General features: G+C 38.9%; 1 protein-coding gene across 1 annotated transcript; it reads right to left on the bottom strand.

Moving 5' to 3' along the window:
- Positions 1–1,037: 1,037 nt before the first annotated feature.
- BAAT (bile acid-CoA:amino acid N-acyltransferase) lies at positions 1,038–21,766 on the bottom strand. Its single transcript, XM_021075620.2, has 3 exons — positions 21,176–21,766; positions 6,756–6,958; positions 1,038–3,773 (listed from the first exon to the last, which is right to left on the bottom strand). The coding sequence occupies exons 1-3, from the start codon at positions 21,639–21,641 to the stop codon at positions 3,177–3,179; spliced, it is 1,266 nt and encodes a 421-aa protein (XP_020931279.2). The 5' UTR covers positions 21,642–21,766; the 3' UTR covers positions 1,038–3,176.
- Between the last annotated feature and the right edge of the window lie 777 nt (positions 21,767–22,543).

Below are 22,543 nucleotides of genomic sequence, written 5' to 3' on the forward strand. Positions count from 1 at the left end.
TAGAATATTATTCAGTCTTAAAAAGGAAAATTCTGACACATGCTACAACATGAATGATCGTTGAAGTAATTATGCTGAGTGAAGTAAGCCAGGCACAAAAGGACACATATTATGTGTTTTCAATTATAAGATGTATCAAGAGCTATTGAATTCATAGATATGAAAGATAAAAATGTGGCTACCAGAGACAGTGGAAATGGGCAATAGGGAGTTATTGTTCAACAGGTTTTGAGTTTCAATTTAGAAAAATTCAATTTAGGAAAAAGTTTTAGAGGCTGGTGGTGATTGTAGCATAACAGCATGGATGTACTTAATGTTACTGTATAATTCAGCATATATTCACCTAAAATGGTTAAAATGATAAATTTTATCTTTTGTCTATTTACTGCAATAAAAAAGTCAGGATCTTCTACAAAGTTTTGTTCATATAATTTCAAAAATTAAATAAAATTAATATGGAATTCATTTGTTTCAACTCTAGTAATATTAATATGCCATATAGCTTAATTTAACCTAATCTGAAATGTTTCTGATTTTACTGATATATAAAATGCCAAAAAAATAAGTTCCCTGTGGCACAACGGGATTTTCAGTGTCTTGGGCATGCTGGGATGCAGGTTCAATACCTGGCACAGCACAGTGGGTTAAGGATCTGGCATTGCTGCAGCTGCTCCTTAGGTCACAACTGTGGCTTGGATCTGATCATTGGCCCAAGAACACCATCTGACACAAGGTGGCCAAAAGAGGGAAAAAGTGCCAAAAATATGTATGTGAAGAAATTATTTGAATTGCAAATGTCCACTATAATATAGATGAGAAATGATATACTAAATATTAGTAAAAATACAGGTTGTCTTAAAAAAAAAATTACCAGGAACAACGTAATACCCAGGATAGAGCAACTAACTTTTAAAGAAGAGATCATTTCCCTCCTAAGTAAACCACTACAGGAAAGAAGGGAAACTCCTGAATTCTTTTTATGAAGCAAGTAGACATTGATATAATACCTGACCCCCAAAACACACACACACACGAAATGGTTTGCTCTTATTTACTGTTAATTTAGAATATATCATGATCAATTGAGTTTTGTTCTACAGATGTAGAGATGATTCAATACTAGAAAAATAATTCATTACATTAACAGATTTACAGAGAAAACCATAAAGTCATTTCTAGTGATGCTGAAAAATCACTTTAAAAAATCCCAATGAATTTAGATACAAAAATTCTCAACAAAATTTTAGCCAACTGAATCCAACAACATATAAAAAAGATCATACACCACGATGAAGTGGGATTCATAAATCCATAAAATATAAATCAAGGGATATATTTTAGGCCAAACACCCATATTTTCCTAAAGTCCAAAACAGAGGCATTCTTCCTAAAATCCAAAACAGGGAACAAGAAAAATTATACTTTTATACCCATTAGGATAAGTATTAGGTAGCAAGCTGAGTATATAACTAATACATATATCATATAACGCATATAACCATTATGTAGTAGAAATCATAGGAGACATTAGCATTGCAATTACATGATTATTATAATTATGGGAGTAAGGTTTTTCTAATTGACCCGACTCATATTGAATGGAATAATTTTACTCTAAACAGAGAGGGTATCAGAAGGGAGATAAAAGAAAAAGATTTTAGGCAGATACAACTGAAGTGTCATCATGTTACTTCTTTATTGGCTCCCCATTATACCATAAAATGATTCAAAATACTTTTTTCCACTGGTTCATCTTCACCTTGATTGTCCACCAATCACCTTCTATTCCATCGATCGCAATTCAGTAGCTTAGCTCAGGAATATTTGGCCTGTGACTTGCTGCTTAGAGAAGACACCTTGAATTTGACTTTGGACAGAGTAATTTGTATTACTCCATACCCAGGGTCATCAAACTATGCCCTGCAAACTAAATCCAGCATACAATTTGTTTTTCTAGTGCCCACGGACTAAGAATGGTTTTTACATTTGTAAACATTGGGAAAAGTAAACAGAAAATTATTATTTTGTGACATGTAAAAATTCTATGAAATTAATGCAAACAAGCATTCATAAATAAAGTTTTATTGGAACAAGGACACAATCATTCATCACATCCTCTCTCAGGCTGCTTTTGCGCTATAATGGCAGAACTAAATAATAGTGACAGAGACTTCATATTTACTATCTAGTACTTTACTAGAAAAAAATCTATTGGCCCCTAGTCTAGAGGCACACAACCCACCCCATCATAACTACTATTATCCTAAACTGAAATTCGGTGAATCTCAAATTGCTCCTCTCTCAAAATGCTGTACATGTTTAGACACACATAAAAAATACATCATTTTGCTAGCTTTTGTTGAATTGTTGATTGTAGACTGATTCTATAATGTTACCTCCATACGAACTTAATATTTTCTTTTACCCAGGTCTAGTTTTCAAAAAGCCATGAAGTAGCTATGAGCCATGAATATATTTTCAAATATGATAGATCTGAGCATATTTAATTTGCTTTAAGAAATCAATATACATCAGCATCTGATTTTATTCATGTCTGTTTTATAAGCCAGAGGATTCTGTGGTTCAGTTTTGGTAATTTTTTTCCCTAGAGAATTGCTATAATTGTAAACTGAAATATTTTAGGGCAGTTGGAGCTCTAAGTTTATTTCTAAAAAATATAAACCCTTCAGTTTATGATACTGGATTAAACAGAAACCATTTTGCCCTTTCCAAAGTCAAGGCATAACTATTCTCAGCCCTTCTGTCTTCTCTTGCCATAACTTCCTTCTTACAAAAAGGGATCAGGAGTTCCCGTTGTGGCTCAGCAGTAAGGAACCTGACTAGCATCCATGAGGGTTTGATCCCTGGCCCCCGTCAGTGGGTTAAAGTATCCAGCTGTGGTGTAGGTCACAGATGCAGCTCGGATCCAGCATTGCTGTGGCATAGGCTGGCAGTTGCAGCTCCAATTCAAACCCTAGCCTGGGAATTTCCATATGCCTCTGGTGCAGGCCTAAAAACAAAAACAAAAAAACAAAAAAAGAAAGGGAGATAGAGCTCTTGCATGTGTACATGCACGACCCCGTGTGTGCAAAATCAAAAGCATTGTTCCATGAAAATGAAGTGGAATGTGGTAAAGCATCCTATTGCTTCTCCATATTCAGGAATGTTTGCCCCTTTCAGAAACGACTGGTCACAACTGGAATAAGGTGCTTCCTGAGAAACTTCTGGATCTCCTTCCAAGAATGTTCTTGTGTAGCTCCATGTGGGATCACCTCTCCTCTCCAGTACATGGCAATGTGAAAACTGGGGACATTGGAGCCACAGCACAGTGGGGAATGGGGGGGTTCTATCAGGTGGCCTGCCCCTGGGTAAGACTGTAGGGTCCAGTTTTTCTTTCCATGTCTCTTCAGCCGTTCTGTGGCTTGTTGTGCGTGTGCTTTGCTGTTGACATTCTTATCTTCTTCTCCCACAATGAAAAGGAAATGTCCCTGGGCCTTTTCAATGGGGAGAAAAGCAGCCTTATTGGCGTTATTTTTATTTTCCTCAAAAATGTTCTGTAACTTTATGAATCCTAAGTTAGAGATGGAGCTATATTGAGGAGAGAAGCCCAAAGTTTGACTTATCTGATCATGATATACGTGCGGAACGTCAATAATAAAGTTGGGCCCGTTAATAAGCACCGTAGCTGTGACTTGTTTTAGGTGAATAGCCATGGAAAGTCCAATCTCTGCTCCTCTAGAAATGGAGACTATTCCAATGCCTGGGCCTAGGATCTGTAAAAAAAAAATAAAAAATAAAAAATAAACTGAACCCTCAATTAAATATAAATGGAAGGTCAAAAGAGGGAGTGCTCATACCCTGCAACAAGAGCAGAGCCCAACAGGTAGAAAGACTCCTCTTCTTTCAAGGCAAGGACTCAGCCAAGAAAAGCCATGGACTCTTTGTTTACTCACAACTTCCTTTTTCCCTCTAGAAAATCCTTCTTCCTTTGCTGTTTGGAGACTTGTATGTTGTTCACCACAGTGGTAGACCCCAAACTGCAATCTCTGCTAATCCTGAATAACCCCATTTTTGCTGGAGAAATATCTGGCATTCTCTTTATTTTCAGTCAACATTTGGTGGTCCATACAGGGACCAGAGGAGCCCCACCAAAGGCTCTTGAGGTGGTGAGCTAAGAGGTCTAATACCCATAATTGAGCCCTTCATTTCCCACAGCTTTTCTCATCTACCTTGGTGTTTGAAGGTACATCTTTCTCCTGAATTTGAGCCTCTGCCTTCTGTGGACTAAGAATGCCACCCGCCATATCAGTAAATAAAGGAGGTAGCAGGCATCAAACCACCAGCCACTACAGAGCTGTCCCAAATGGTGAGCCCTGAGGAAACTCCAGATGGAAACAAACAAGATGCTGGCCCTAGATAGCTAAGGTGCATATCAAAGAAACAATTTCAGTGAGCCTAGACTCTTATATTTTCCCATACAGATAAGTGCACGAATTAACTTGAAATGTCTGTTTTTCTGTAATTAATAGTAATCTTTTGATGTTCCCATGACCTGGTTTTGTTGCAAAACTCCTGCCTATTCTGGATCTTCCCTTGTGTCTTTGGAGCAGTCCCTCAGAGGTATCTGAGAGGCTGCTTCCTGGGCTTGAAGTCCTCAGAAAATCCACTGAATAAAACATATTGCTCAACTTTTAGGTTGACCTCCCCCCGCCACCCAGTCGACACCTCTTTGCATTTGAAGTTCTTCAGGCTGTATTAAGGATCTATGTATTTTAAGGTTTCACTTTTTCTGGTAAAAGCCTTGTTATGAATGCAAGTACTCATTTGGCACGTCATCTGATTCAGAGATTAGACTGTTTTCAACTGAAACTGACTGAGAGGCCATCATCCCACTTCCTTCAGATATAGGGGCTGTTTTGCTGAAACTGGGTCAGGTCAGCCATCAGGCCATTCCTTTGGAATAGGAGCTATTCCATGGGGACTGGTTGAGAAGACTTTGGTGTAGGATGAAGCTGTTCCTTCAGAACTGGCTGGTATTAGACCTGCAGACACTTTGAAATTGAAGCTGTTTAAATCGAGCTGTTTGGTTATAAACTATTGGAAAGTTGCTCTTTTACTCTATAGCAAAACCTCTGAGAAATGGGATCCCAGTTATCTAAATATTTTGAGGGTGCCCCCCTGCACTGGGACACCAGTCAATTTTATGTTTAAAAACCTTGGTTCCTTCTTGTGTGCAATTTTATTTTATTTTATTTTATTGCCACACTGAGGCATGTGAGCATGTAGAAATTCCTGGGCCGGGGATCAAACCCGCACCACAGCAGCGACCCAAGCCACTGCAGTGACAATACTGGATCCTTAACTCACTGTTCCACAAGAGAACTTCCCTCATGTATATTTTAACTAAATGGACGGATGTGACCAAAGGCAACTTACAATATCAATGGCCATTATGGATAATTTTTGAAATTCCTGAATTTAATTTTCTTAAAATGAAATTGGATTACAATAGCTTGAAAATCTGCAGAACTGAATGGAATGCCTATTTTGATTGGTATTTTGAAATGATGGAATAAAATTTATGCTTTGAGGCAGGACAAGAAAATTTAAGCATAAAATTCTCCCTGTCCTTCCTATGTGCAATGTGCATCTGCCTTATACATTAATCAGACCACCTCAAGGCAGGAATGCCTGCTCAACCATAAAGATTGTTTTTCTGGCTTTGTATACCAGCAAAGTAACTCCTTAAAAGATAACATTCCTTTCCTAATCCTGTAAGGGGTTATGGTGATCCCTGGCTGGCTTTGTATATGCTTATCTGGACTATGAATCTTTGGTGAACTTTATGTAAAACATCAGTGTGTTGTCTTGATGTAGGATCCTTTGTTTGAAGAATGTATATAACTGTGCCTTTGACTTCTAAACAATCAAAACAGTCTTCAGACCTTTCTGAAAGATCATCTCCTAGGTTTTAATCTTTCTTTTCTTTTTTCTTTTTTTTAGGGCCATACCTGAGGCATATGGAAGCTCCCAGGCTAGGGATCAAATCAGAGCTTCAGCTGCCTGCCTACATCACAGCCATGCCAGATCTGAGCCACATCTGTGACCTATGCCAATGCAAATTGCGGCAACAGTGGATCCTTAACCCACTGAGTGAGGCGGGAATCGAACCTGCAAACTCATGGATACTAGTTAGATTCGTTTCTGCTGAGCCACAATGGGAACTCCTAGAACTTTTTTTTTTTAATGATACAAAATAAAGCCTATTCAAAAAAATGTAGAATATCTGTTGGTTAAGAATGGTGATTTAATTATTATCAGAGAAGGTGATAATAATAATTGCTCAGACTTATTGACTATTTAGTGCTGTCAGTTACTCAATAAGTACTTGGCTTCTATTATCCCCCTTAATTTTCACAATAACCTTGTGAAGTTGTGTCACTACAATGTTATTTAATAGATGAAGAAACTGAGGATCAGGGATTTTTAGTAACTTGCCCAAATTTCCAAAGCCCAAAGGGATGGAGCAACCAAATTCAACATATTCCTGCCTGAATCCAAAGCCAATGCTAACGTCCTATGCATTTTGCCTTTCTGAGCAACTAGATGTGAAAGAAATTATATGAGTAGTGTAAACATGTAACTGACTTTCAAGTTCACTGAGGAAGAATCGTACCTGGAAGTTAAAGGAAGTCACAGAATATCATGGTTATTAACAAATTGGGACTGAAACCTACTCAAAAGGTAAAGATTACCTTGGGATGTCTCAGGAGAAAGTTGACAGCTTCTTCAAAATATTCCAAATCTAGTTTCTCTAGTTTGGGAGGCAGGTCTTCATAGTTACAGTAAGCCAAGGCCAAGGCAGCAGAGCCACGACTGGCCAGGAGACTGGCCCAGGATTCCATCAGTCCACTAAGAATTCCAAACAAATCAATTACCCCCGGGAAATGGCCCTCTCCTGAAAAGTAAAGAAACAAACACACAAACAAAAAACTCAGAATTGAGTATGAATGGAAGGTGAGGAAAAGAGAAGAAAAATAAGAAAACACAAAGAATAAAGGCATCACAAGTTTTAGAATTAATGTACATACAAAGAGGAACTTATACCCATCCTCCTTAAACTTTTCCAAAAGGTTGAAGAAGAAGAAACACTCCCAAAGACATTCTATGATGCCACCATCACCCTAATACCAAAACCAGAAAAAGATACCACCAACAAAGGAAACTATAGGCCAATATCTTCGAGGAATATAGATGCAAAAATTCTCAACAAATTTTTAGCCAGCCAAATGCAACAACATATGAAAAAGACCAAGTGGGATTCATCCCAGGTTCACAAGGATGGTTCAACATATGCAAATCAATCAAAATCATACACCACATTAACAAAAGAAAAGTCAAAAACTACATAATCATCCCAAAGGATGCAGAAAAAGCATCCAACAAAGTCCAACATCTATTCCTGATCAAACTCTTACCAAAGGGGGTATAGAGGGAACATACCTTAACATAATAAAAGCCATTTATGATAAACCCACAATAAATATAATACTCAGTGGAGACAAGCTGAAAGCCTTCCCATTAAAATCTGGAACAAGACAAGGATGCCCACTCTCACCATCATTATTAAACATAGTACTGGAAGTCCTAGCCACAGCAATCAGACAAATAAAAGATATAAAAGGCATCAAAATTGGAAGAGAAGAGGTAAAATGTCACTGTATGCAGATGACATAATACTATATATACAAAATCCTAAGGACTCAACCCAAAAGCTACTCAAACTGATCAACAAATTCATCAATATAGCAGGATATAAGATTAACATTCAGAAATCAGTCACATTTCTGTATATTAACACTGAAGTATTAGAAAAAGAACACAAAAATACAATACCTTTAAAATTGCACCCCAAAAAACCAAATACCTGGGAATACTCCTGATCAAGGAGGTAAAGGACTTATATGCTGAGAACTATAAAACATTAATCAAGGGAATTAAAAAAGATTCAAAGAAATGGAAAGATATTCCATGCTTTTGGGTTGGAAAAAATAATATTGTAAAAATGGCCATACTACTCAAAGCAATCAACAGATTTGATGCAATCCCTATCAAATTACCCATGGCATTTTTCACAGAACTACAGCAAACAATCCAAAAATTTATATGGAACCACAAAAGACCCAGAATTGCCAAAGCAATTCTGAGGAACAAAAACCAAGCAGGAGGCATAACTCTCCCAGACTTCAGGCAATATTACAAAGCCATAGTCATCAAGACAGTGTGGTACTGGGACCAAAACAGACAGACAGACCAATGGAGAACAGAGAACTGAGAACCCGGAAATAAACCCAGACACCTATGGTCAAGTAGTATTTTTAAGCCAAGATACAGGAGTTCCCGTTGTGGCTCAGCAGTAATGAACCCAACTAGTATCCATGAGGATGTGGGCTCCTGGCCCTGCTCAGTGGGTTAAGGAACTGGTATTGCTGTGAGTCGTGGTGTATGTTGCAGACGAGGCTTGGATCCCATGTTGCTGTGGCTGTGGTGTAGATTGGCAGGTACAGTTCCAATTGGACCCTTAGCCTGGGAACTTCCATATGCCGCAGGTGTGGCCCAAAAAAGCAAAGAAAAAAATTACAAAAATAATCAAGCTACACTCATAATCACTTTCTTTCTTCTTTTTGCAAGGTGAGAAAACCTAGAAATATTTCGTTTGAAAATTTCCAATACTCCTTTAAATCAAGTCACTTCTTTTAAATATGGATAGGGCCAGTCTTTCTTAGCTAAAATCACTCATACAAGAATAAAATATGCAATTCCTGCATCATAAATTACTTTCAGCATGTGGGCTCTGCTTTCTTTTGGAAGCAAGCTGCTGCCCATACAAACACTGAGTATAGAAGGATGCTCTTACTATCCCTATTTTGGTATAAGATTTCATCACTATATAGTGTTAGGTGAATGTAACAGAGCAATGTTAAATCAGGATTATAGCTCACAATCATTTTGGTACCTTTTTGTTGAAGCCATATACCTCTTTGAGAACCCAGTTAAATCCATGGTCCCTCTCATCAGTAAAATGCATATATAAGCATGTACAACGTGCATATATTTTCAAGATCTTCATTTTTCCCAGAGCCTTTTTGAATACCTTTTTATAGATTAAGAGGCCTTGGCCTAATTAATGGCTTTCTTTACTCCAGCACTATAGAAAGGACTCATTATGGGTTCACAATTCTTGACTGCAGAGATTAAACATGTTAGTGAATACGGCTACCAATGAAACCTCTGGATATTATGCTGTTAGACATTCAGTCAGCTTTAATTCTGACACAGATACAAGACTGAAAAGGTGGAGTCTATTGAAAGTTTATACACTAATTCTTTTTTTTTCGTTTATAATCATTTTTATTTTTTTCCATTATAGCTGGTTTACAGTGTTTTCTCAATTTTCTACTACACAGCAAGGTGACCCAGTTACACATCCATGTATACATTCTTTTTTCTCACATTATCCTGCCCCATCATAAGTGACTAGACATAGTTCGCAGTGCTATACAGCAGGATCTCATTGCTTATCCATTCCAAAGGCAATAGTTTGCATCTATTAACCCCAAATTCCCAATCCATTCCACTCCCTCTTCCTCCCCCTTGGCAACCACAAATCTGTTCTCCATGTCCATGAACTTCTTTTCTGTGGAAAGGTTCATTTGTGCTGTATATTAGATTCCAGATATGTGATATCATATGGTATTTGTATTTCTCTTTCTGACTTAACTTCACTCAGTATGAGAGTCTCTAGTTCCATCCATGTTGCTGCAAATGGCATTATTTTCTTCTTTTTTATGACTGAGTAGTATTCCATTGTGTATATATGTGTCTTCTTTTTTTTTTTTTTTGCTAATGACTCATATTTATTATGACATATTTATTCACATTGGTAACAACATCTGACTTTCAGGGGAAACAAAAAGCACATCTTTTTTATTTTTAGCTAGATGTACTAAGCCTTAGTTTCCAATGTTTTCTAGTTTGGTATGATTTTTTTCTAAATTTTAAAAGTTCTTCATTTTTTATGCCATCTTTTACTCTTTTAAAAAGTTTTCTTTTTGACATCCATTCCCAAGTCCCAACACCCCCAAAATTAAATAATCAAAAAAAAGAGTTTTCTTCTTGTAATATTGGCTGTGTGATTATAGAAACTTTGCCATAATTATTTCATTAGATTTTATTAGATCATTAATCAATTTCAGCTTGCTAGTTTGTTTAAAAAATGTATTTGCATTGCTCTTACTACCTATATGTCTTTAAATATTTCACAGCAATTTCCAGAAAAATAAAAATTTAATTATTAACCCCTCTCAGAACACACATACGCAAGCCTAAAACCAACCATAAGTTAGAAGTTTATTGACACATATAAACATATATTCTAATAATAGTTATCAATAACTATTCTTAGAGAAATTAGAAATTACATCACATTAATAGATGTAATACTATCATACACAGAAAATGTTTGGGTGCTAGTTTTTGGACTATTTCCATGGCCCGTGTGTTAAAGATCCATATTTGAATTTTTTTTTTTTATTTTCCCAGTGTACAACAAGGGGATCAAGTTATCCTTACATGTATATATTACATGTACATTTTTCCCCCACCCTTTGTTCTGTTGCAACATGAGTATCTAGACAAAGCTCTCAATGCTACTCAGCAGGATCTCCTTGTAAATCTATTCTAAGTTGTGTCTGATAATCCCAAACTCCCCATCCCTCCCACTCCCTCCCCCTCCCATCAGGCAGCCACAAGTCTCTTCTGCAAGTCCATGATTTTCTTTTCTGTGGAGATGTTCATTTGTGCTGGATATTAGATTCCAGTTATAAGTGATATCATATGGTATTTGTCTTTGTCTTTCTGGCTCATTTCACTCAGTATGAGATTCTCTAGTTCCATCCATGTTGCTGCAAATGGCATGATGGCATTCTTTTTTATGGCTGAGTAGTATTCCGAATCCAATCATCTGTTGATGGACATTTGGGTTGTTTCCATGTACTGGCTATTGTGAATAGTGCTGCAATGAACATGCGGGTGCATGTGTCTCTTTTAAGTAGAGCTTTGTCCAGATATATGCCCAAGAGTGGGATTGTGGGGTCATATGGAAGCTCTATGTGTAGATTTCTAAGGTATCGCCAAACTGTTCTCCATAGTGGCTGTACCAGTTTACATTCCCACCAACAGTGTAGGAGGGTTCCCTTTTCTCCACAGCCCCTCCAGCACTTGTTATTTGTGGACTTATTAATGATGGCCATTCTGACTGGTATCTCTGGTGAGGTGGTATCTCATGGTAGTTTTGATTTGCATTTCTCTTATAATCAGCGATGTTGAGCATTTTTTCATGTGTTTGCTGGCCATCTGTATATCTTCCTTGGAGAAATGTCTATTCAGGTCTTTTGCCCATTTTTCCATTGAGTGATTGGCTTTTTTGCTGTTGGGTTGTATAAGTTGTTTACATATTCTAGAGATTAAGCCCTTGTCTGTTGCATCATTTGAAACTATTTTCTCCTATTCTGTAAGTTGTCTTTTTGTTTTCTTTTGGGTTTCCTTTGCTTTGCAAAAGCTTTGCATTAGATTAGGTCCCATGGGTTTATTTTTGCTCTAATTTCTATTGCTTTGGGAAACTGACCTGAGAAAATATTCATGATGTTGATATCAGAGAGTGTTTTGCCTACGTTTTCTTCTAGGTGTTTGATGGTGTCCTGTCGCATGTTTAAGTCTTTCAGCCATTTGGAGTTTATTTTTGTGCATGGTGTGAGGGTGTGTTCTAATTTCATAGCTTTGCATGCAGCTGTCCAGGTTTCCCAGCAATGCTTGCTGAATAGACTTTCCTTTTCCCATTTTATGTTCTTGCCTCCCTTGTGAAAGATTAATTAACCCTAGGTGTCAGGGTTTATTTCCGGATTCTCTATTCTGTTCCATTGGTCTGTCTGTCTGTTTTGATACCAGTACCACACTGTTTTGATGGCTGTGGCTTTGTAGTATTTCTTGAAGTCTGGGAGAGTTATGCCTCCTGCTTGGTTTTTTGTTTCTCAGGATTGCTTTGGTGATTCTGGGTCTTTTGTTATTCCATATAAATGTTTGGATTGTTTGTTCTAGTTCTGTGAAAAACGCCATGGGTAATTTGATAGGGATTGCATTGAATCTGTAGATTGCTTTGGATAGTATGGCCATTTTTACAATATTGATTTTTCCAATCCATGAACATGGAATATCTTTCCATTTCTTTACATCTTCTTTGATTTCTTTGATTAAAGTTTTATAGTTCTCAGCATACAGCTCCTTTACCTCCTTGGTCAGGTGTATTCCAAGGTACTTGATTTTGTGAGGTGCAATTTTAAAAGGTGTTGTATTTTTAAATTCCTTTTCTAACATTTCATTGCTGGTATACAGAAATGCCACTGACTTCTGAATGTTAATCTTATATCCTGCTACTTTGCTGAATTTATTAATCAGTTCAAGTAGTTTTGGGGTTGAGTCCTTAGGGTTTTCTATGTATAGTATCATGTCCTCTGCATACAGTGACAGTTTGATCTCTTCTCTTCCTATATGGATGCCTTTTATTTCTTTTGTTTGTCTAATTGCTGTGGCCAGGACTTCCAAAACGATGTTGAAGAGCAGTTGTGAGAGTGGGCATCTCTGTCTTGTTCCATATTTGAGTAAGAAGGCTTTCAGTTTTTCCCCATTGAGTATTATATTTGCTGTGGGTTTATCATAAATGGCTTTGATTATGTTCAGGAATGTTCCGTCTATACCCACTTTGGCGAGGGTCTTGATCATGAATGGATGTTGGACTTTGTCAAATGCTTTTTCTGCGTCTATTGAGATGATCATATGATTTTTGACTTTTTTTTTGTTAATGTGGTGTATGATGCTCATTGATTTGCATATGTTGAACCATCCTTGTGAACCTGGGATGAACCCTACCTGGTCATGGTGTATAATTTTTTTGGTATGTTGTTGGATTCGGTTGGCTAAGATTTTGTTGAGAATTTTTGCATCTATATTCATCAATGATATTGGCCGATAGTTTTCTTTTTTGGTGGTATCTCTGTCTGATTTTGGAATGAGGGTGATGGTGGCATCATAGAATGTCTTTGGGAGTATTCCTTCTTCTTCAACCTTTTGAAAGAGTTTAAGGAGGATGGGCACCAATTCCTCTTTATATGTTTGATAGAATTCGCCTGTGAAGCCATCTGGTCCTGGACTTTTATTTGTAGGGAGTGTTTTTATGACCTCTTCAATTTCATTTCTAGTGATTGGTCTGTTCAGATGGTCTGTTTCTACTTGATTCAGTTTTGGCAGGCTGTTAGATTCTAGAAAATTGTCCATTTCTTCCCTATTGTCAAACTTGTTGCCATATACTTGTTCATAGTATTCTCTTATGGTTTTTTGTATTTCTGCAGTATCCATTGTGATTTCTCCTTTTTCATTTATAATTTTGTTTATTTGGGTTCTTTCTCTCCTCTTTTTAGTGAGTCTGGCCAGGGGTTTGTCAATTTTGTTCACCTTTTCAAAGAACCAGCTCTTGGTTTTATTAATTTTCTCTATTGTTTTTTGAGTCTCTATTTTATTGATTTCCTCTTTGATCTTTATAATTTCCTTCCTTCTGCTGCCTTTAGGTCTTTTTTGTTCTTCTTTTATTAATTCATTTAGGTGGAGGGTTAAGTTGTCAATTTGAGATCTTTCTTCTTTTTTGAGAAAGGCCTGTATCGCTATAAATTTCCCTCTGAGCACTGCTTTTGCAGCATCCCATAGATTTTGAGAGGTTGTGTCTTCATTATCATTTGTTTCAAGATAGTTTTTAATTTCCTTCTTGATTTCCTCATTGACCCATTGGTTTTTTAGTAGCATGTTGTTTAGTCTCCATGGAGTAGGTTTTTTCTCTTTGCTTTTCCCGTGGTTGATTTCTAATTTCATGGCGTTGTGGTCAGAGAAGATACTTGAGATAATTTCTATGCTCCTAAATTTATTGAGATTCGCTTTGTGTCCCAATATGTGGTCGATTCTTGAGAAGGTTCAATGTGCATTTGAGAAGAATGTGTATTCTGATTTTTTTGGATGTAGTGTCCTGAAGATATCAATGAAGTCTAACTTTTCTATTGTTTCCTTTAGGATCTCTGTTGCTTTATTGGTTTTCTGTCTATAGGATCTGTCCATTGATGTGAGGGGGGTATTTAGGTCTCCTACTATGATTGTATTCTCATCAATATCTCCCTTTATGTCTGTTAATATTTGTTGTATGTATCTGGGTGCTCCTATGTTTGGGGCATATATGTTGATGATAGTAACATCCTCTCCTTGGATGGATCCCTTAATCATTAAATAGTGTCCTTCTTTGTCTTTCTTTATGTCTTTTGTTTTAAAGTCTATTTTGTCTGATATGAGCGTTGCAACTCCTGCTTTTCTGTCATGTCTATTGGCATGAAATACTTTTCCCCAGCCTTTCACTTTCAATCTATATGTATCTTTTGTCCTAAGGTGAGTTTCTTGTAGGCAGCATATTGAAGGTTTTTGCCTTTTTATCCACTCAGCCACTCTGTGTCTTTTGATTGGGGCATTCAGTCCATTGACATTTAAGGTGATAATTGATAGATGATTATGTATTGCCATTTTGAACCTTGTGTTCCAGTTGATTCTATGGTTCTCCATTCTTCCTTTCTCTGTCTTTTTTTTTTTTTTTTTTTTTTTTTTTTGGTTGGATGGTCTCTGGTTATTATCTGCTTGAGTGTTTTTTTTTTTTTTCATTTTTTGCGAATGCAATACTTGGTTTTGGCTTCTGGTTGCCCTGTTTTTTAAGTATGCTAACCCCTTCCTATAATTGTGTTTTAGCTTGATGGTCCTGTAAGTTCAAACACTTCATTACTATATTGAAATTAAGAAGAGAGACATACAAACAAACAAAAAGGGTCTACTTATTTCCTAACATCCCTTTCCCACATTTTATGATTTTGATGACTCTTTTTTTATCTTTTTAATTTTATTTTGTTTGAAACATGTTCGTGATTAAATCTGTATGCTGGCTTATTTGAGTGACTGCTCTCTGATAGTGGTTTCCTCAGTCCTAGTTCTTCCTCTTCTTTTTCTTTTTTTTTTCTTTTTTCTTCCCTTTCTTTCCTTCCTTTCTTTTTGGTTTAGAGAAGCCCTTTCAGTATTTCTTTTAGCCTGGGTTTTGTGTTGCTGTATTCTTTTAGTTTTTGTTTTTTGGAAAAAAATTTTATTTCCCCTTCTATTTTAAGTGAAAATCTTGCTGGATAGAGTATTCTAGGTTGCATATTTTTCCCTTTTAGCACTTTAAATATCTCTTGCCATTCGCTCTTGGCCTGTAGTGTTTCTGTAGAGAAATCAGCTGATAATCTTATGGGGGTTCCCTTGTAGTTAACATTCTGCTTTTCTCTTGCTGCCTTTAGGATCCTCTCTTTATCACTAACTTTTGCTGTTTTTATTATTATGTGTCTTGGTGTGGGTCTATTTGGATTCAACTTGTGTGGGGCTCTCTGTGCTTCCTGTATTTTGAACTCAGTATCCTTTAGATTTGGGAAGTTTCCAGCGATAATTTCTTCAAATATATTTTCCATCCCCTTATCTTTTTCTACTCCTTCTGGAATACCTATCATGCGTAGATTTACCCACTTTATATTATCCCATAGGTCTCTTATATTGCTTTCCTGTTTTTTGATTTGGTTTTCTGTCTGCTGTCCTGTTTGTCCATTATTCTATCTTCCATATCACTGATTCGTTCTTCTGCATTATTCATTCTGGTTTTTACTGCCTTTAGTTCAGTTTGTATCTCTGCAAATGAATGTTCTAGTTTTTCTTGGCTCCTCCTTATATTTTCTACTTCCTTTCTGAGTGTATCCGCATTATCTTCTCTTAATTCTTTCAGTATTTTCACTATTTCTCTTTTGAACTCCAGGTCTGTCAGACTGCACAGATCTGTTTCATTGTTGACTGTTTTAGGTGAGTTCTCCTGTTGGTTTAACTGGGGATGATTTCTCAGCTTCTTCATCTTGCTTGTTGTTTTCTTTTCCCTGGGGGAGTTGTACTCTCCGTGACCAGGCAGTGTTTGCCTTGTCACTGCTGTGGAATGTTTCCTGAGGGCTGGCGTTGTTGGTCAGTCTTTTTTGAGGCAGTGTGGCTTTTCTGGAGTGTTGATGGGGCTAACAGTGTTTCTTTGAAGCAAAGGAGGGCTTCCTGAGGGCAGACAGGACTGGGAGGTCCACACCACAATGGTATCAGATTTCACTTGGTCATGCAGAGCTTGCTCTGGTGTTTTTAGGCTGTGGGGTTCTTTCAGGGGGTTGGTGGTGTTGGGCAGCTGTTCCTCAGGAGTGCAGCACCCCCTGAGGGCTGTAGCAGCTAGCTGGGTCACTGAGAACCCAAGAAGCTCTTCCCTAGGGCAGCCCAACTCAGAAAGACTGTCTGAGAATTAGGCAGATCTTTTCACACCCCAGCCAGGCTTGTTGTAGATTTTCTGGGCTGCAGGGGGTCCTTCAGAGAGATGGCAGTCCTTTGCAGCTGTTCCACGAGAGTTTGGCTCCCCCTGACAGCTGTGGAAGATAGCTGGGCCTCTGGAACCTACGATGCTCCTCCCCTGGGCAGCCCAACTCGGAAAGACTGTCCGAGAATTAGGCAGATCTTTTCACAGCCTGGCCAAGCTTGTTCTAGCTTTTCTGGGGTGTGTGGGGTCCTGTCAGGAGCTGGCAGTCCTTTGTGGCTGTTCCACAGGAGTTCAGCTCCCCCTGACAGCTGGAGGGGCTAGCTGTGGCACTGTGAACCCAAGAGGCTCTTCCCCAGGGCAGCTCGACTTGGAAAGACTGGCCGAGAATTAGGCAGATCTTTTCTCGGCCTGGCCAGGTTTGTTGTAGCTTTTCTGGGCTGCAGGCCTTTTCTCGGGGGCTGGTGGTGTTTGGTGCTGCTCCGTGGGGGTGCAGCCCCTTCAAAGGGCAAGCAGGCCAGTGCAGAGAGAGCCCCTGTGGTGGCAGGCTTCAGGCACTTGTTGAGGCCAGCCCTCCTGGATGGCAGGCAGCCCCAGGTCCAGCGAGTGCGTAGGGGGTGGCGGGGGTGGGGGAAGGGGGTGCACTGGGAAGCACAGCTTTCTGATAGCTAGCGGGCAGGTAAGCTTGCTGTGGCGTGGGGAGTATTCTATGGGGACCAACCCCTTCTTCTCTCCCCTCCCCAACACGGGCGCAGACCAGGCTTTTCTCCCAGGTTCCCTCTGATGTGGCTTTCCACTTCCCCGTCCCTAGAGAATTGCTCCCTCCCGCTGTGACAGCTTTGCTTTCTAGTCTCCCAGGCAGTCTCTGCCCTGTCAAACTTGACAGACCAGTTTCTAGACCTCCCAAGCAGTCTCCACTCCACTCTGCCCCTCCAGCCCTTTCCCAGGGACTAACCTCCGGAGCCGAGGTCTCGGTGCCCAGCCCCCACCCAGGAGTCTCAATTTTTGGTGACTGTGCCCATAGTTCAGATGATCCATTCGGTTCTTGATCTGCTTTTCAGAACTCCGACTTACTGCTACACTCTTCTCTGCATCTGGAAATTGCTCCTGTTCAGTTGATCTTTCAGGCGAGTAGCTGACTTTCCAGGGGGTGGGATCCCTTTCTCCTCCACAGTTCCCTTTCGGGAGCACCCATCCTTCTCTCACTCTCCTCTTTTTTCTTGTTTTACCTAGCAATGTCACGAACTTCTTGCCGTTATTGGAGTTTAGGTTCTTCCGCCAGCGATTGGTTGATGTTCTGTGTGAGTCATTTATCCTGTAGATGTGTTTTTTTTGTTGCGTTTGTGGGAGAGTGTGAGCGTGTACCCCTACTCTTCTGCCATCTTGTCTCCTCCCTCGCCACGTCTTCTTAATCCAATCATCTGTTGATGGACATTTGGGTTGTTTCCACGCCTTGGCTATTGTGAATAGTGCTACAATGAACATGCGGGTGCATGTGTCTTTTTCAAGGAAACTTTTGTCTGGATATATGCGCAAGAGTGGAATTACTGGGTCATATGGTAGTTCTTTGTTTAGTTTTCTAAGGTACTTCCATACTGTTTTCCATAGAGGTTGTACCAACTTACATTCCTACCAACAGTACAGGAGGGTTCCCTTTTCTCCACACCCTCTTCAGCATTTGTTATTTGTGGATTTATTAATGATGGCCATTCTGATCAGCGTGAGGTTGAACCTCCTGGTAGTTTTGATTTGCATTTCTCCACTAATCAGTGATATGGAGCATTTTTTTTCATGTGCTTGTTGGCCATCTGTATATCTTCCTTGGAGAAATGACTATTCAGGTCTTTTGCTCATTTTTCACTTGGGTTGTTGGCTTTTTTGCTGTTGAGTTGCATAAGTTGTTTGTGTATTTTAGAGATTAAGCCCTTGTCAGTTGCATTCCTTTGAAACTATTTTCTCCCATTCTGTAAGTTTTCTTTTTGTTTTCTTTATGGTTTCCTTTGCAGTGCAGAAGCTTGTCAGTTTGATTAGGTCCCATTGGTTTATTTTTGCTTTTATTTCTGTTGTTTTGAGAGACTGACCTGAGAAAACATTTGACAGAGAATGTTTTCCCTATGTTCTCTTCTAGGAGTTTAATGGTGTGTCTAGTCTTATATTTAAGTCTTTCAGCCATTTTGAGTTTATTTTTGTGTATGATGTGAGGGTGTGTTCTAGTTTCATTGATTTACATACAGCTGTCCAGTTTTCCCATCACCACTTGCTGAAAAGGCTGTCTTTTTCCCATTTTATATTCTTGCTTCCTTTGTCGAAGTTTAATTGACCATAGGTGTCTGGGTTTATTTCCGGATTCTCAGTTCTCTGTTCTCCATTGGTCTGTCTGTCTGTTTTGGTCCCAGTACCACACTGTCTTGATGACTATGGCTTTGTAATATTGCCTGAAGTCTGGGAGAGTTATGCCTCCTGCTTGGTTTTTGTTCCTCAGAATTGCTTTGGCAATTCTGGGTCTTTTGTGGTTCCATATAAATTTTTGGATTGTTTGCTGTAGTTCTGTGAAAAATGCCATGGGTAATTTGATAGGGATTGCATCAAATCTGTTGATTGCTTTGAGTAGTATGGCCATTTTTACAATATTATTTTTTCCAACCCAAAAGCATGGAATATCTTTCCATTTCTTTGAATCTTTTTTAATTCCCTTGATTAATGTTTTATAGTTCTCAGCATATAAGTCCTTTACCTCCTTGATCAGGAGTATTCCCAGGTATTTGGTTTTTTGGGGTGCAATTTTAAAGGTATTGTATTTTTGTGTTCTTTTTCTAATACTTCAGTGTTAATATACAGAAATGTGACTGATTTCTGAATGTTAATCTTATATCCTGCTACTTTGCTGTACAGTAGAAAAAAAATTGTATTGGGGAAATAAAAATTAACATTTTAAAAAATGAAAAAAAAATACTACTTGAGGAGCTTCCATTGTGGCTCAGTGGTAACGAACCCGACTAGTATCCATGAGGATGGTTTCTGTGAGCTGCAGTGTAGGTCACAGATGCAGTGTAGGTCACAGATCCAGTGAGCTGGAGATATATATATATATGTGTGTGTGTGTGTGTGTATATGTATATGTATGTATGTATACACACACACACACACATATATATATATATATATATATCAATCACTTGAATACATGAATGGGGATATTTTTACATCTTCTGATTGACAGTACTTAAGAGTACTGAACATCTCATCTTGGGAAAATATTGCTGTTAAGAATTTCCTTGAGAACTAACTCAACCCCTTTTGGGCCCACATAACACAGCGCTTATTTGTACCCCTACAGATCAAACACCCAAATCAGGAGACCCAGCACATTCAGTGTCCAAGAGGGTTTACAAATAGCACACCCAGCACATCATCCCAAAGTGAAAGGCTTACACTAATACTCAGATTTATAACTGAGATAGGATAATAGAGGCACAGAAATTTGTGCCACTTCTTTTTTCATGCCTACGCACATTACAGACAAAAGTGCATGGGTCATGGTGAATTTGGAAGGGGAAGCTTTTTTCCTTCTAGACTATCTAAAACTCTATGTTGTCAAGAAACCATCTTTAACACATCATGTTTCCTTAACCCATTTCAGTTCTAGAAGGAGACTATTTAAAGAAAGAAGAAGAAAGAAAGCAGAATGAGAGGGAATACATCCTAGTGATATGGTGGCTGGTCAAAGCATATGTATGAATAAAGCAACCTAAGACACACCTGAAATCTGGACCTACTGAGAGCTATTTCTGGGAAATTAACTTTGCTTCATTCATTCCCACAATAAATGCTGAGAGGAGTTCCTGTCGTGGCGCAGTGGTTAACGAATCCAACTAGGAACCATGAGGTTGTGGGTTCGGTCCCTGCCCTTGCTCAGTGGGTTAAGGATCCGGCGTTGCCGTGAGCTGTGGTGTAGGTTGCAGACGCGGCTTGGATCCCGCGTTGCTGTGGCTCTGGTGTAGGCCAGTGGCTACAGCTCCGACTGGACCCCTAGCCTGGGAATCTCCATATGCCGCGGGAGCGGCCCAAGAAATAGCAAAAAGACAAAAAAAAAATGCTGAGAAATGCACCACAGATGTCTTGAATCACTTATTGGTATGTGGACAGCACTATGAGAAACTGTGAGTGTTTTAGTAAGTTTTATAGCCATTAGGGAGCTTGTTATATTAGCTGGTGATTTATGGATATTCTACAGATATGCAATATTCATGGAACTAGAGAGTATAAAATTTCTCTGCACCCTCTATATTTGTTAACATATTTCAATCCATTATATCGTCATGCAATGACCTATGCCTGAATTAAAAGTGAGACATAACAGAACCCCCAAAAGAGCCGGGACATGGTTCCATATCAGGATGTGGGTCTTCAGATAGCTGGGCTTCAATGCAAATGAGTGTCACATAAATCCAAAGCTATGGAAATTCTATAATGCAGGGATTCCATAAACTACTCCAGAATTGTTGAGATAAAACTTGAGTTGGAATGGCATTATTACCACCTTGTTCTGATGCAAAGTTAACCCCAATTCTAAGTCAGGAATGGAATGCTCTATATCCATATCCAGGCTAACCTTCTAGAAGGATAATGCATTCGAAAAAGGAAAATCAAGATGACAATCAGCAGGGTAATTCTACTCACCTGGAGGGATAAAAAGTACTCCCCGAATGTGGCCTTCTTTGCCTTGGGTCCGGGTGACGCAAGGTGCTACATACCACCTCTCTAAAGTCAGGCAGACTATTGGAGGAATAGAGACAATGTGGGTCAACAGGACAGCTGGATCACAAAGTTTTAATTGGACCTGAAAGGGGCTATTCATCACATCTCTCTTGAAGAGTTTAATTCCAACCTTCTCAGATTTCAGGGACCAGAAGAGACCCATGGGCTGGACTCCTACATAATCACCTCCAAGAGAAGCAGCCTGCTTCAGGTTCACCTCACCAACTTCGTTGGCCTTATAGTAGACGTAAGAATGAAACATGTTCCTCCTTTCATCTTCCAGTGATGCCTGAAGAAACACTATCTGAAATGGAGTCAGGCCTGTAAATCGGATATGCATTGGCTCATCATCAAGTGCACTCAGAGGCGTAGCTGTCAGCTGAATCATTGTTACAGTGTGGCACCTTGGGTGATTCTTCAGTAATGCCTTCAGTGGACCTCAACACAGAGAGAAATATGGGAGAGTGAAATAAGGAAGGGAGAAGGTTAATGCAAAGTGAATTGGACCAGGAATCAGGCTGCTTGGGATTCAGCTCTAACTCTTTAGTTCGTTAGCAAATATCCTCACATAATCTTAGGCCACAAGATCCCTAGGAGCATACAACAAATTTCGAAAAGATAGAAAACCAGGTGATATGTTTTATAATAATAATGAACCAGGGTTGTGGAAACAGCAGCCAAAACAAGCATGAAGGATATCAATCACAATCTGCCATCTAGAACACTTAAAAAATCAAGGGCAGTGGAGAATTGGAGTGAGAGGTGGGGTTGAAAACAGGGGAAATGTTGCTGAATGTCTCTATGTAAGGAACAGATGACTCCAGGACTAATCACCTCCCTGACTCCTGTAAACACACTGCCTTGGCATCTAAAAATTTACCTACAACCGAGCTTATAAAAAAAAATAAAATAAAATAAGGTTTTGGGAGTTCCCATTGTGGCTCAGCGGATTAAGAGCCCAACTGGTGTCCATGAGGATGCAGGTTTGATCTCTGGTTTCACTCAGTGGGTTGGGGATCCAGCCTTGCTGCAAACTATGGCATAGCTTGCAGATGCAGCTCAGATCTGGTGTTGCTGTGGCTGTGGTGGTATAGGCCAGCAACTGCAGCTCTGATTCCATCCCTAGTCTGGGAACTTCCATATGCTGCAGGTGCAGCCCTTAAATAAATAAATAAATAAATTTTTTAAAAATTTAAAAAAACAAAAATATATATTTATATAAGGATCTTTTCAAAAGAATGAAAATAAAATTTCTATGGAGAACAAGGAGGCTGGCATATATTGCTCCCT

Source organism: Sus scrofa, chromosome 1 (genome assembly GCF_054392235.1).
Source record: "Sus scrofa isolate SSC_HxYL_T2T_F1_AM1 chromosome 1, Sscrofa_HxYL_maternal_Yorkshire_Landrace_v2.0, whole genome shotgun sequence".
NCBI classification, from domain to species: Eukaryota; Metazoa; Chordata; class Mammalia; order Artiodactyla; family Suidae; genus Sus; species Sus scrofa.

Coding starts and splice junctions, on each gene's coding strand:
- BAAT (XM_021075620.2), bottom strand. CDS start 21,641: ATGATTCAGCTGACAGCTACGCCTCTGAGTGCACTTGATGATGAGCCA. Junction 6,959..21,175: donor AGTACTTTTTATCCCTCCAG/GTGAGTAGAATT, acceptor TTTACTTTTCAG/GAGAGGGCCATTTCCCGGGG. Junction 3,774..6,755: donor TTCTCCTGAGACATCCCAAG/GTAATCTTTACC, acceptor TTTTTTTTACAG/ATCCTAGGCCCAGGCATTGG.